We start from the raw sequence: 14,184 nt of genomic DNA on the forward strand, positions 1-14,184 counted from the left end.
GGGCCCTCCCCATCTTCTGAAGGAAAATCCCTGTGATTTTAAAAACCTGAGAGATGCTTTGTTGCTCAAGGCAGGTAATCTCTGACTGAAAAGCGGGTTAGTCTGTGAGCCTGCAGTTCAGGATGAGTCTCCCCAAACCCAGGAGGCTGCGTGGCTGCTGGTGGGTGGGGTGGGCCCTGGGCTCCAAGCCTCAGCCCGTTTACGGCAGCCTCAGAGTGGGCGTTACTTTATCCTCCTCTTACGCATGAGAAAGCTGGGGCCCAGGCTGGTTCGGAGGACCAGACTCACAGCTGAAGTGGAAACTGAAGACTGATTCATACTCTCTGAGGCCTCTGGGTGCCAACCAGCAGTGCTATGTGTTTTCTTGGGAAAGACCTTTGGATTTGGTCACGTGCCCCCAGGACCTGCGATCAGTTGTGACAGACGATTTTATAAACTAGAGATCACTTCCCAGCCCTACAACTAGGCCAGAGGGTGCTCTCGTGACCCGGGTGCTCACCTGCAGGACCCGGTTGTCAGGGGTTCCTGGCTGTAAGAATCTGGTCACTTTGACTGTACCCACGCTGGGCCCAGCGGCCCATTTCCCCACCGGTACCGGCCTCCAGCTCGTGCCCATTCTCACTGATTCTCCTGCCCAAGCTGGGCCCTGACAGCCCGAGGATTGGCTGACACCTACAGCCTAAGGACTGGCCTGATGAGTCTCAAGTCTCACCTGGATTTCTCCCCGCTGCAGTGCCAAGACTTGCTCTCACAGACGTCGTCCCCCCTGAGCCAGAATGACTCCTGCACTGGCCGGTCGGCTGACCTGCTGCTGCCTTCTGGGGACACGGGCAGGAGGCGGCACGACAGTCTCCAAGACCCTGCGGCGCCCTCTCGGGCCGAGCGCTTCAGGATCCAGGTGGGTGGGAGGGAGCCACAGATGGGGTCCCCTCATTCCTCTTGGCAGGACTGGGCTCCCAGCCCACCCCTCAGGGCACTGCTTTCAGGGCTCTTGTATTTATTCGACTTGCCCATCCTCCCTCCTGCCTTGCACGGACCGCAGGCTTTTTGTCTCGCCCCTGTCTTGGCCTGTTAGACACAGATTGCTGGGTGTCCCTTGTCCCCGCAGGGTGAGCCCTAGCTTCGCCCGTGACTCACATTTCTTGGTTCTGGCCTCTGGGGATTCCCCTCACCTTTCCACAAGCACGACTATGAATTTTACAAGATTTTAAAAGCATGTCGTCCAGCAGTTCTGGTTGCTCTGTATTGAGAGACTTTGCATATTGCTGGGAATGGAAGTCATAAATTTACTGAATTTTCCCCTCCTCCCCATTCCTTCCACCAGCAGCCTAGTTGAGGACCCTATCGCCTGGCACCTGGCCGGCGGTGGCCTCCCACCCCTCCCCCACACCCCAGCTCCTACCACGAGGATCCCTGTAAAGTGCATCCCTGGCCACGGATACTTCCCCGACTCCCCACACCAGGATCAGATCTACACTCATCTCAGACACCACAGAGCCTTCCCTGCTGAGCTGCTCGTGGGCGGGCAGGCAGCTGGCTGAGGTCCCTGCTTCTCCGCCAGTTCTCTGGCATAGACAGGCCTCACCCCACCCCAAAGCATCAGAATGGCTTGTCTGCCTCCGGCCTGGAGCTCCTGGAGGTGGAACCCAGGAGGGAGCCCGGGAACCCCTTGAGCAGGTGAGCTGACCTGTGGCCCCATGTCTTCTGCAGGAAGAGCACCGAGAGGCCAAGCTGACCCTTCGGCCCCCAAGCCTGGCTGCCCCCTATGCCCCTGTGCAGAGTTGGCAACACCAGCCGGAGAAACTCATCTTCGAGTCCTGCGGTTATGAAGCCAATGTGAGTAGTAGCCTCTGCCCTCCCAGCCTGGCCGGTCTCCTGCTTTCCGTGCCAGCCAGACCCAGGGCCCCCGTGGTGTTCTCCACTCCTCAGCTGCTCCCAGCACCTGGGGGAAGGGGGACTCCCGGCCAGGATGGGGGAAGGGAGTCACTGGGAGAGGGAGCCCCCTGATTATGGTCCCAGATTGGCTGGTGGCCCCGTGTGGTGACGCAGGACTCCTAAGCTGGGCCACTGCTCGCTCCCACAGTATCTGGGCTCCATGTTGATCAAAGATCTGCGAGGGACAGAATCGACGCAAGATGCCTGTGCCAAGATGCGGGTAGGTTACCGTGGGGGCGGCCAGGCCGCAAGCGGCGGATGGCAGCACCACCTGCAGCCACGGGGGCCCTGCCACGCTGCGTGCAGCTGAGGGAGGCCCCGAGAAGGTGAGTTGACAGGCCTCCCGTTTCCTGTAGAAATCCACGGAGCACATGAAGAAGATCCCCACCATCATCCTGTCCATCACCTACAAGGGCGTCAAGTTCATTGACGCCTCCAACAAGGTGTGCTTCCCACAACTGCTGTTGGGGGGGAGGGGGCGCCCTTCCTCCCTACAAACACCCCCCTCCTGGCCAGCTGGGTATCTTCCCTAGAGGGTCCCTAGCCCACTATCCCTCTCCATCCCCGCCCAGCCCAGGTACTTGTCTCTCACGCACCCACATATCCTGGTTCCCGGGGCCCGACCCGAGGGACAGCTTATCTTCCCCAGCATGGGCTCCACTGGCCACTTATCTGCTCCCGAGCCTTTAATGCTCTGATGCACTTAGTGAGCATAGGACACCCCCAGGGCCTGTGCTTGGGTCCCCACCCTGGAGAGCAGAGCGGGTTGGGTGTGAACATTTGCTCCCTCAGTTGCCATGGTCAAGGGTGGAGACCCCAACCCTAAATCAGACAAGGTGAGATGCCACCCCCACCCCGAAGAGATGGGGAAGTGGCGTTTGGCTGATGCTAGGATGGGACAGGAAGGTGGCATTGGTGAAGGGACTGGGGTGTGCCCTCAGGGAGCCCAAGAATTCCAGACCCTGTTTTCCCCACAGAACGTCATCGCAGAGCACGAGATCCGGAACATTTCCTGTGCAGCCCAGGACCCGGAGGACCTCTGTACCTTCGCCTACATCACCAAGGACCTGCAGACCAGCCACCACTATTGCCACGTTTTCAGCACGGTGGACGTGGTGGGTGGAGTGGACGTGGTGGGTGGAGTCCGCAGCTGGGCACGGTGGGGGGTCCTGTGCTGCGAGAGCCTCAGTGCAGTGGGTCCTGGCACCCAGCTGGCACTTAGCAAAGGTCTGTTCAAGAATGAACATCACTCCAGCCCCCTCTATCTGGCACTGAGACTAAAGCACACAGGACGACAGTGGCTTGTCCAGGGTTCTAGTGACAGAGGCTTTCCTGCTTCCGGCTGCGTGTGTCAGGTCAGCCAGGGCTTCATCTCCCTGGGCTCTTGGTTGACCATCCATCCTAATTCCCGCCCTCCAGCTGGGCCATCTCCCTGAGAAGCCCTCCACCTCCCTCGTGGGGACAGTAAGTTTTCTTCGCCCAGATCCTAGCTTAGGCGGGGTTCTGGCGCTGCTGGGCTGAGGGGAGCTGTCACACGCGCTGCCCACAGGAAGTGGATGAGTGAGCATGGTGGCTGCCCTGAGACAGGGCCTTTGTCCAGGTCCCTGCTGCCCCCATGAAAGTAGCTGGTCCCAGGGTCTTCCCGGCCTCGCCTGGGAGCTCTGTGCTTGCAGCCTCCTGGCTCTGCCACTAGCTAGCCGTGTAACCCCAACTCCTCGTCTGCGCAGAGGGGATAGAGTGTAACCGACTTCACGGGGTTGTTCTGAAGATGAAATGAGGAAATCCTCCCAGGACACATCCTTGCCGGTACTCTTACCTGTAGCTCATCTTCCCGCATCAGTCAGTTCTGCTGTAACGTGGCATCTGTGCTCCTAGAGAGCACCACGCCCTGAAACCACACGGGAAGCACCAAGGCTCATGGGGAGATGAGGCGGGGGCACAGCCCTCAGGAACCTAATATGAACACCCACACCATTTTATCCATGTTAAATGGTTAAGAAATACATAAATGCTACATAAACACGGCGCTCTGCCTTGAAAAGGACCCGAAGTCGGCTTGTGGAAGCGTGTGCCTCACTCCTGCCAGCCTGTGTGCCAGAGGGAGAGAGAAAGGAGGAGGAACAGAGGACAGGGGTGCACGGGTGGAGGGGAGGGCGCGGGCCGGGTGGCCCTGGGAAGAGCTGCCGCTTGATTGTTACTGTCAGGGGTGGGTCCCGTGGGAAGTTGAGCTGCCAGGTGGGGATGGCACATTTGCTGTGTATTCCCAGGCAATGGGGGTCAGCAGGGGAGTCTTTGCATTCGCCTCTTGTTTCTCTCCAACGAAATCACACGTGAGGAAACACAAAATGTGTGTTTTGTTCAGATTGTTTCCTAATGTATCAGTCACCTCAGGACAAACTTCTGTTTTCAAAGCAAGCGTTCCAGCAGATTCCCTGCACTCTTGTTACCTGTGCAATGCTGCCTGTGCCTGTGCTCAGGGGCATGAGGCCAGGGCAGGTGTTAGAGGCAGTGGTTACTCCATCCCATCTCTCACATTGTGCTGTTTTCTCCCAGAACCTGACCTATGAGATCATCCTGACGCTGGGGCAGGCGTTCGAGGTGGCCTATCAGCTGGCCCTACAGGCCCAGAAGTCCAGGCCGATGGGGGCCTCTGCTGCTGAGATGATCGAAACAAAATCTTCCAAACCGGTGCCTAAGCCTCGGGTCGGCATGAGGAAGTCAGCAGTACGTGGGCCCCGGGATTTGAGGGCTCGGGTGGAGCGGGCGCAAGGAGGGTCTTCTCACGCTTCAGGGGGCCAGCCCCTCAGGACACGGGCCCACGTGAGGCGGCCTCTGTAACGCCACGCCGTGTCTGTGTCTGCTTTGCTCCGCACCCCAGGTGCCGCTGCCCCCCGATAGTCGCTGTTGTTACTGTCACTCCTGCCCCACCCATCGTCCTTCTTACCTCCCGCTGCCGTCTGTTAGTCCTGGAATCAAGGTCTCTGCACCTCCTGCTGTCTGTGTGTCAGTCTCCCCGAAGTGACCGTGAGCCCTCTGAGACTCTGGTGCCCGCCCCCAGCCCTGCCTGCATGCCCGTCTTTCCTGAGCTGCCGCCCCACCATCCCTGTCTGTGCTGTAGCCTCTGTTTCTCTGCTGTGTGTCCTCCTCTCTCCAGAGCTCGCGGGTGCCCGCTGTGGTCTTGCCCAGGGGGAGCTCTCTAGCCCTGCCAGAGGGACCCGAGGTTTGGGGTTTCCAAACCCCTTACCCCCTTCCTGCCACCAAGAACAGCTTTGGGGCTTAGTGCTCGATGCTCAGGTAGGGCAAGGCTCCTTTAACTGAGCCACTCCAAGAAACCCCCAGGAGAAGTTGCCCCCTGGAGAGCTCAGAGGCGGCCCTCCCGGGATGCTCCAGGGAAGGTCCCCCTTCTGCCACCCCACCCCAGGGAGCTTGCTCTTTGGCTGAGAACAGGGCTGCCCCCATGGGGTACTGATGCCAGCATGGCCCGGGAGGCGGGGGACAGCGGGTCCCGTCGACCCCTGGCCCAGGTGCAGCACTCCCTCTGACTCTTCACCCTCTTCCTCAGCAGCTGGAACCACCCGATATGGACCCAGATGCCCAGTCCCATGCCAGTGTCTCCTGGGTTGTGGACCCCAAACCAGACTGTAAGCGGAGCCTCAGCACCAAGTATGAGACCACTATCTTCTAAGCACTCACCCCGCCTCCACTAGCTCATGTGCCTTGCCGTCCGTCCTTGTGCTCTTCTCAGCTCTCCTTCCAGCTGCTGACGCCAAGGTCCCCTCCCTGCTGGGACCTCTCCTCCCGGGGCGGCAGCTTTAGACACTCAGCTCGCACCTAACACCACCGGACACTGTGAATTCCCCCCTTGGGCGAGGACAGCTTGGCGGGGGGGCAAGTTGCCTTTCAGCTGGGCACCAAGAGGGCCTCAGTGGGCGGGCACTGTGGATCCTGAGGTGGGGGCAGTCTCCAAGCAGAGTCCACACGGCACCGGAGGCTGCTCCCTCTGATCGGCCTGGGCTCCCTGTTGGCTCTCCTCTCCCGTCTTCCGAGCCACGGCTGGGTGCCGTTGCCAAGAGCTAACGGCACCTTTCCTGACACAACCAACCACTGTGACCGCCTGGGGCCAGAACCCCCTCGCACTCTGCTAGCAGCTGGCCTGCGGCCCATCCCTCTGTCCTCTGCTCTAAGGTTGCTGGCCTCCCCCTGTGAGACCCTCAGCTCAGCGATGTGGCTTGACCAGGGTCAGCCCTCTTTCTGTGAGGGCCCAGGGCCTGTGCCAGGTCCTAGGGCACATGCCTGACTCCAAAGCATGGTGCTCTGAGCATCTGAACACCCACAGGCTGGCTCCATGCAGCAGGTGTCTTGGTCCTGATGGGTCTTGCACTGCAAAGAATGGGATGGCTCCTCACGTCTTCGCCGGGGAGTCCCCGGCTGGCTCTGGAGTCTGGCTCGAGGAAGAGGAAGGCCTTCCTGTAGGAGCCAGCAGGAGGGAGGCCAGTGCCCTGCACACACCGTGCACCTTCTTCCCTCAGAACGGAGCTGCTCAAGGACAGGGGCCTGGGCCGAGCAACATCCGTTGTCCTCCAGGAGTTTTCTGATGCTTCTCCACGGTGTGGGGACCAGAGATAGTCAGCTGGCACCCAGTCCCTTCCCTGATCGACCGCCCTCAGCCTCTTGACTCCTGAGAAAGGAGTCCATCACCTCAAAGCAGTTCAGCAGCTGGGATGGTGGAGATGAGGCTTTCAGAAGGCCCACGTTCTCGCGTGAGGGCATGTCAGCTTAGATGGCGGGAGAGGAGAGCCACAGTTTCCGTGGGAAGAAGCACTGTGCACGTAGCGTGGCCCAGTAGGAGAGCCAGTAAGTTGCAGCGGTTGCTTTATGAGTTGAAACCCAAGTCGACAAACCAGGGTGGGTCCTCCTACCTGCCTGTCCTCGTGCCTTCCAAGCAGATGCGCTGAGCCACGGAGGGTGCTCAGGGGAGGCTATAAGGGACCTTCTGTTCTGCTTCCGTGTTCCTTTCCGTTTTCTCCACCTTGTGCAGGCCCCTTTGGTTAACCCTTTCCTCCCCCCGTTGTGTTTGCTTCTGCCAAGCTGAGCCACCGAGGAACCAACTGTGCTGCGGAAACAGCTATGGGGAGCACAGGCTCCCGCCGCCGCCGCTGCCGCCGCCACCACCGTCTCAGCTGCAGCTTTGAAGACGCAGGCCCCACTACTGCCCGTAGGACCTCCTCGCGGCTGCATGGTCTGGGCCTGCCACCGCCAGGTCTCGCCGAGTGAGCCCTTCCCTGGTTGCGGAGCAGCCCTCCAGGCCTCTAGCAGATCAGGCTGGAACTCCAGAGGGCCAGGAAGTGACTTGTCCAGAAAACATTTTTTAACAGAAAAAAATTTTTTTATAAAATGAACTTTCAACACTTGGCTCAACCCTCTAGGTTAAACTGCCAGTCTTTAGACAACGGCCATAGGGTCAGAGGACAGCGGGCCTCTGTCCTCAGGCTGGGGTCTTGGCGTGCTTGGGCAGCTCTGAGAGAAGGTAGTGGGTGAACTGAATCTGCTTGACAGACCCGCCAGTCAGCTGCTCTTCCTTCTGAGCCGCACGGCTGCTTGTCCCCGCCTGGAGCTGGGGGCAGCCCGTAGAGGCAGGCGCCTGGCAAAAGCAGAGGCTTCTGGGGTTCCAAACGTGAAGGTCCGGGGCCACGTGGAGATGCACAAGCAGGTCGCGGTGCCCGAGCTCTGGGCTGCTCCTCCGTCTCGGACCCAGCGGTGGTCAGAGCGCTGCCCTGGGCTGCCTGGCCGCAGGCCCTCCGGTGACCTCAGACTGTCAGACGCGAGGCAGAAAGGAGAAGCAGCAGCTTTGTTTGTTTGGGGCATTGACGGGTAGGTCAGCTGAGGTGGCTGCCTGCTGATTTGCAATTTGTCTAATCAGGTCTGCATGACTAGGACTCACTTTGGTTCTCTGAATTATCGGTTTGATTGTCATCCTTTCAGCTGCTGGGCTCCCCCTGGCTCCAAGGGTAGAGAAGGCTGAATCAGGTGACAGTTTGATTCTCCCCGAGTGTGGCCTTCAGGGCAGGCTGACGTCCAGGCGCTGCTGCTGCTGCCTGAGCCCTCCTGCTGGCTGGCTTTGCTTTTCCTCTTTGGTTGCGTTGCTCCTCCTGGAGGCAGAGGCAGAGCCAGAGGGACTGTTCCTGTGAGGCTGGGCCAGGGTCAGCTGCCCGTCCAGCACCTTCCAGAGCAGAGCCTTTCCTCCCACGGGGCTGCGAGCAGACCTTCCGCTTTGCTGGCACAGCGCAGTCTGGTCCCAGGATCAGTAGTCCAGGCTTCAGTAGCACCTCTCTTCCTCCTGGCAGGGGCTGTGAATGAGCAGGGAGTGCCCCGGCGCACCTTCACAGCCCTGTGGTCGGCCAGTGGTGGAAAGCTGGGCCGCGTCTTCCTGCTGACCTGAGGCTGGGCCCTGTGGGTTTCCTTTCCGCTGAGCCATCCACACCGCAGGCCTGGGGAGTCACACCCCCTCTCACTGATCCTGCCCTTCTCGGTACTAAACAAGGACCTCGATACCGGGAAGTCTGACTTCACGTCCTGCTGCTTCCAGGGCCCGTCGGCTTCCACTGAGCAGTATTCAGCCCCTACTTCCTTCCAAGTATGGACGAGGAACCCTGAGCTGGGTGGGTAGACCGCGGCTCCTGCTGCAGTGTGAGTGCTGTGCCCTCTTCCTCCTGAGGAAGGCCGGTCTCCTCTAAGCAGCCCTCTCTTGGTGGGTGGTGGGTCCATAAAGAAAACTGTAGACACTACGATGAGTTCCTCAAGCTGTCTTTTAAGTCTCCTTCCCTTGAAGCTGCTATATCTTCTTTATTTATTCAGGTTGTTTCATGTTGGAAAGCCTTGGCTAATCTGCTCTGGCTCTGGATTTTGTTTTGAGCTTGGTTTATTTCTCAATAGCCAAGAAAGGAAGGGACTAGATATTTCCTTTTTACTCCTCCTCCTCCGGGACAGGTACTCTCACTCTCCTAGAAAGAAAAATTTTAACACCAGGACAGGCTTCACGTGGAGAGAAGCCCTGCTTCTGCACGTGAGCACAGGCCCCGCAGTGTGGCAGCCCCGTTCTGAACCGTGCAGGCCATTCAGGCGGGACCTGAGATGGGTCAGTACCTGCCCGGCCCCAGGCTCTCTGCTCCGCCCTTCTGCTTGCAGCTACTCCGAGCAGGGCTTCCCTCCGACAGGCTCTGCATTTGCAACGCTCGCATCCCCCCGGGGCCCCCAGCTTCGACTCTGGGGAGTCCCCGGAAAAGTCTCAGGCTGAGCAGACTGGTCTGCCCTCGGCCTGTGTTGTGATGCCCAGGCCCACGGGACAACTCTCAGACGTAGTTCACAAAGTGGTGTTGCTGATGGTGTGGCAATGGGACTGAATTGTAATGAAACGTTATTTAATCTTTGTCTCTGTATTTTGATACTTGAATGACTTCCCCTTTTATTTTGCTGTACATATAATTGTTAATCTGTCCAATTTTGTCTAAATTACAAACATCTTGTGGTACCAAACATAACCGATCTGTGCAACAACATAGACTGACCTCACTACACGAGAGAGAGTGTAAATATTCCTGGGCTTTCGGCTTTGGTTTTGTTATTTTCGTAACTGTACAACTTAGACTGAATTAATAAATGAGAAGCGACATGAAACCAACCTTACTTTGTGGAGTCTGAGTTGGAAAGTTTCTTGATTGTCTTCCAGCAGAAGTGCGGGCACAGGCCAGCCACCGGCTCCGGGGCGGAAACAAGTTTGGGGATTCCGCTCCGTCCAGCCCTCTCTAGTCATCACTAACCCTGCCCCAGTGCAGGGGCCCTGCAATTCACCTGCCCCTCCTCGGTCTGAACAGCAAGCAGGGGCCACATTCTGGCCTGGGCTGGTGCCCCACAGATACTTACTGAATGTCGGTGAACAAGGGAGTGTGGGGATTGAGAGCTACGGAAGGAGAGGCTCCCTTCAGGAACTCAGTTTGATTGTGGAGGTTACGTTTTAAACAGACACAACTAGCTACCAGCCCAAAGCCACACCGTGAGACCCATCAGACAGTCCCGGGCTGTGGGGACTGGGAGGGATGCAGTTCTCGAAGAACCGGAGCGGGCGGTGCCTGGGCTGCTATTCAAAGGAGGGTTGGAAAGGCACAAACAACACTGACATCCCCGTCGTTGGTGGAGCACCCGTATTCCAAACCCTGCTGGCAGCGTTACAGGCAACCTGCCCCATCAGCCCTCACACCTAGCTGGGTATTGTCTCTATAGAAAAGGAAACCGAGGCTCAGAAAGGTTAAAACGCCTGCCCAGGGCCGGCTGGAGAGACCCCTAGAAACCATCTAGTCCAGCGATGTCAAGCTATCCTCAGAGCCCCTGGTCCCACTCCTGCTTCAAACTGAGCTGCCGAATTCTGCACACTCCTACTCATGAGTTTCTGTGAAATATTCCACTTGTTAAAGGGCTTTACAAGAAAAGCATTGATTCTTACCCAATACCCAACTGTATTTATGAAGAAACCAAGGCCCAGGACAGGGAAATGATTTTCTCTCAGCCAGCCAGCTAATGGCGGAGAGAGGACCAAAACCCAGCTTCTTCCGATTTGGGCTTCTCAGGCCAAACTGCATTGAAACTGGGAAAGGAGACTGAGGGCCGGTGGAGGGCCTCACGTTCTACATGGGGGCGGGGTGCGTCATCCTCACCCCACCTCTGCCCCCTGGCTTTGGCACCAATTTCTTAGGCAGAAGAAACGTTACAGCAAGAGAGGAGGTTTGGTCATAATTGGAGTCACCGTTCCTCAGGAACAGGTACCGGGCGGGACGCACTGCCACCATCACAATCCCTTCTGGCACCACTCACAGCATCAGGTGTGACTCGCTCTGCCTGACTCCAGGACTGCACTGCTGATCCCGCCTTGGGGGCCTGCTGGGTGGGGGAGACAGACCAGTTCCTGCTGGGTGCCCGGGCCTGCCGTCCCGGCCGCAGGCACGCTGCAGCTGGCCGAGTGGGAGCCGGAGCAGGACAGAAGGGAGTGACGGAAGGACTGTGTGCGGCGGCCTCACAGCAGGGGTGGACAGGACACGTCCCATGGGATGGCATCGGTCCAGCCCGTCTCCACCCCTTGCCTCCCCACCCCCTCTGACTCGCTGTGCTCAGTGCGTCTACACACCAGCTTCCTCGGGACCTGGAGGCGGAAGCAGCCGCCAGGAGTCGGGTCGTTTCGTACGTCGTACAGCGGACGGTGCAGTGCACACGGACCAGGGGTCCTCCCCTCTCCCCACTTCACAGATGCTCCGTAGCCCAAGCACCCGGGCAGCGGGGGTGTCAGGACGGAAGGATGAGTGACCAGGCCACAGAGGAGGCAGAGCTCTGCCCACGGGAGCACTTTCTAGGGCAGCTCTGGACGCCCTCTTGTCGGCCTTGGCACCTCTGGCTTCCGACCCTGCGAGAGTCTAGGTCCCCTGAAGCCCAGTGGACGGGCTGGCTGACCTTTCAGTATCACAAACAAACAGCACCGGCCGTTACCAACCAACAGCCACAGGGGCAGGGCTCTCAACTCCAGTGCACAGCACACCGCCTGCAACTCTGTGACTGCTTTTTTCGGGACTCGGCCATTAGGAACACTGTTATAAACAAGCATGTACCAAATTAAAGAATTTCCCTAACACCATACAATATTTATTATTCAGTAAATGGAGTTGGGACAAGCAGGTAAGCCATGGGAGTGGTGGGAATGGCGCAGGGACATTTCTATTCCTACTTACACGAAAATAAATTCCAGAGGGTTCACATATTTAAATGAAAAAATAAATTAACCCCCAACAAAGCTATTGATAGAAGAAAATGAGACTTTTTTCTCATAATCTTGGTAGAGAAAGGTCTTCCCAAACATGTTATATAACTCTGAGTCCATTTTCTTAAGGATTAATATATTCAACTATATAAAAATCAAATCTCTCTGCAAAGCAAAATGCACCATTAAAAAAACAACTGAAAATAATGTTTGCACCACAGTTAACAAAGGACAACTTGACAATAGCTATCAAAAGTAAACGAACTTCTACTTCCAGGAAGATCAAGTAGACGGACCTTCCCTTATTCTCTCAAGTAAAATTAAAACCCTGGCAGAAATAACAGTGGGCACAGACAAAGCCCAAACAAAAGGCTGCTTGCTCTCTCTAGCCAGAGGACCAGAAAAAGATAGCCTAACAAGACACAAAGCTTTTATCTTTATTTTTTTGCGGTACGCGGGCCTTTCACTGTCGCGGCCTCTCCCGTTGCGGAGCACAGGCTCCGGACGCGCAGGCTCAGCGGCCACGGCTCACGGGCCCAGCTGCTCCGCGGCACGTGGGATCTTCCTGGACCGGGGCACGAACCCGCGTCCCCTGCATCGGCAGGCGGACTCTCAACCACTGCGCCACCAGGGAAGCCCAGACAGAAAGCTTTTAGACACGAACTACTCTAGTCCATCCACACATCACAGAAAAAAAACTGTGGCCTCCACGATCCACAGGCCAGCAAAGGCCAATGGGGAGCCTAGACGTACCCCCTCACCACGTGACAAGGTGCCCCAAACCCATTGGGGTGGCGTCAGAGGAGGCCTAGTGGGGAACTTGCAATCACCCAGCAATAAGGAGGCTGCTCTTGACAAATAACAATAACCAAAATGAAGATCTCAGCAGATGGGCTCAACAACAGAATAAACAAGAAAGAGAAGAATCCACTAGATTCTAGAGGATAGAGGATAGAACAATAGAAATTACCCAACTGGAAGAGCAGAGAAAATAGATTAGAAAAAAAAAAAAAATAGAATCTCAAGGACCTAACAAAAGATCAAACATGTATGTCATCAGAGTCCCAGAAGGACAGAAAGGGGGTGGAGCTGAAAGAGTCCTCCGTGAAATAATGACTGAAAATTTCCCAAATTTGGCGAGAGACACAAACCTACAGAATCAAGAAGCTGAGCACACCCCAAACCAGATAAACCAAAAGAAATCCATGCCAAGATACCATCACAATTAAATTTCTGAAAATGAAAGACAAAGGAAAAATTCTTAAAAGCAGTGAGAGAAAAATGACATCTTACCTATAGGGGAAAAGTAATTTGAATGACAGTGAATTTCTCAGCAGAATTGTGGAGGCCAGAAGGAAGTAGTATGATATTTTTCCAGTGCTGAAAGAAAAGAACTATGAACCCAGAATTCTATAACCTGCAAAAATATTCTCCAGGAACAAAGAGGAATCAAGACATTCTCAGGTGAAGGAAAACTAAGGAATTGAGTCACCAGAAGACCTACCCTAAAAGAATGGTGAAAGTTTTCTAAATATAAAGGAAATGAAGAAAGAAAGAAATGAACCTTGGAACAACAGGGAAGGATGAACAAACATGAAGCAAAAATATGAGTAATACAATGGACTTTCCTTCTACCGAGTTTTCTAAATTATGTTTGATGGTTGAAGCAAAATCCTAATGCAGTTCAATATCATTCGAAATGCAAGTAGAGGAAATGTTTAAAACAATTACCTTTTAAATAAGGAGGATGAGGGGATATAAAACAAGGTAAGGTTTCTATACATTACTTGAACTGGTAAATGATGACACCAATAGACTGTGGAAAGTTATGTATATATGTAATACCTAGAGCAAACACTAAATAAAAGTTATTCAAAGAGATAAACTCGGGCTTCCCTGGTGGCGCAGTGGTTGAGAATCCGCCTGCCGATGCAGGAGACACGGGTTCGTGCCCTGGTCCGGGAAGATCCCACATGCCGCGGAGCAACTAAGCCCGTGAGCCATGGCCGCTGAGCCTGTGCGTCCGGAGCCTGTGCTCCACAACGGGAGAGGCCACAACAGTGAGAGGCCCGCATACCGCAAAAAAAAAAAAAAAAAAAAAAAAGAGATAAACTCACAAATACTATAAGATAAACAGAAATGGAATTTTTAAATGTTTTCAAGTAACTCACAGGGAGACAGGAAAAATAGAAAAATGAAAACAGAATAACTAGAAAACAAAAAATTAAATGACAGACTTAAGCCCTAGCATATCATAATTACACGAAATTTAAACAGTCTAAAAACATCAATTAAAAGACTGGAGGAGATTAAAAAACATGAGCCAACTATATGCTATCTATAAGAATCCCACCTCAAATAACAATGATATAGGCAGGTTGACAATAAAAGGATGGAAAAAAGATATTTAATGCAAAAATTAATCAAAAGAAAGGAGTGGCTATGTTAAT

General features: G+C 55.3%; 1 protein-coding gene across 14 annotated transcripts in view; it reads left to right on the top strand.

The window, feature by feature from the left end:
- The window catches only part of ANKS1A (ankyrin repeat and sterile alpha motif domain containing 1A), a 191,637-nt gene extending 182,024 nt beyond the window's left edge, over positions 1-9,613 (top strand). For 3 of the 14 annotated variants that reach the window (XM_067006061.1, XM_067006057.1, XM_067006059.1), the window contains 8 exons: positions 734-898; positions 1,711-1,836; positions 2,084-2,155; positions 2,292-2,378; positions 2,913-3,050; positions 4,489-4,659; positions 5,498-5,576; positions 6,272-6,458. In XM_067006061.1, coding sequence (XP_066862162.1) covers positions 734-898; positions 1,711-1,836; positions 2,084-2,155; positions 2,292-2,378; positions 2,913-3,050; positions 4,489-4,659; positions 5,498-5,576; positions 6,272-6,408 — 975 coding nt within the window. In that variant the 3' untranslated portion in view covers positions 6,409-6,458. The other 11 variants (XR_010835056.1, XR_010835057.1, XR_010835055.1 and 8 more) reach the window with 10 other exon arrangements.
- The last annotated feature ends 4,571 nt before the right edge of the window (positions 9,614-14,184 follow it).

This window comes from Kogia breviceps, chromosome 10 (genome assembly GCF_026419965.1).
Source record: "Kogia breviceps isolate mKogBre1 chromosome 10, mKogBre1 haplotype 1, whole genome shotgun sequence".
Classification (NCBI taxonomy): domain Eukaryota; kingdom Metazoa; phylum Chordata; class Mammalia; order Artiodactyla; family Physeteridae; genus Kogia; species Kogia breviceps.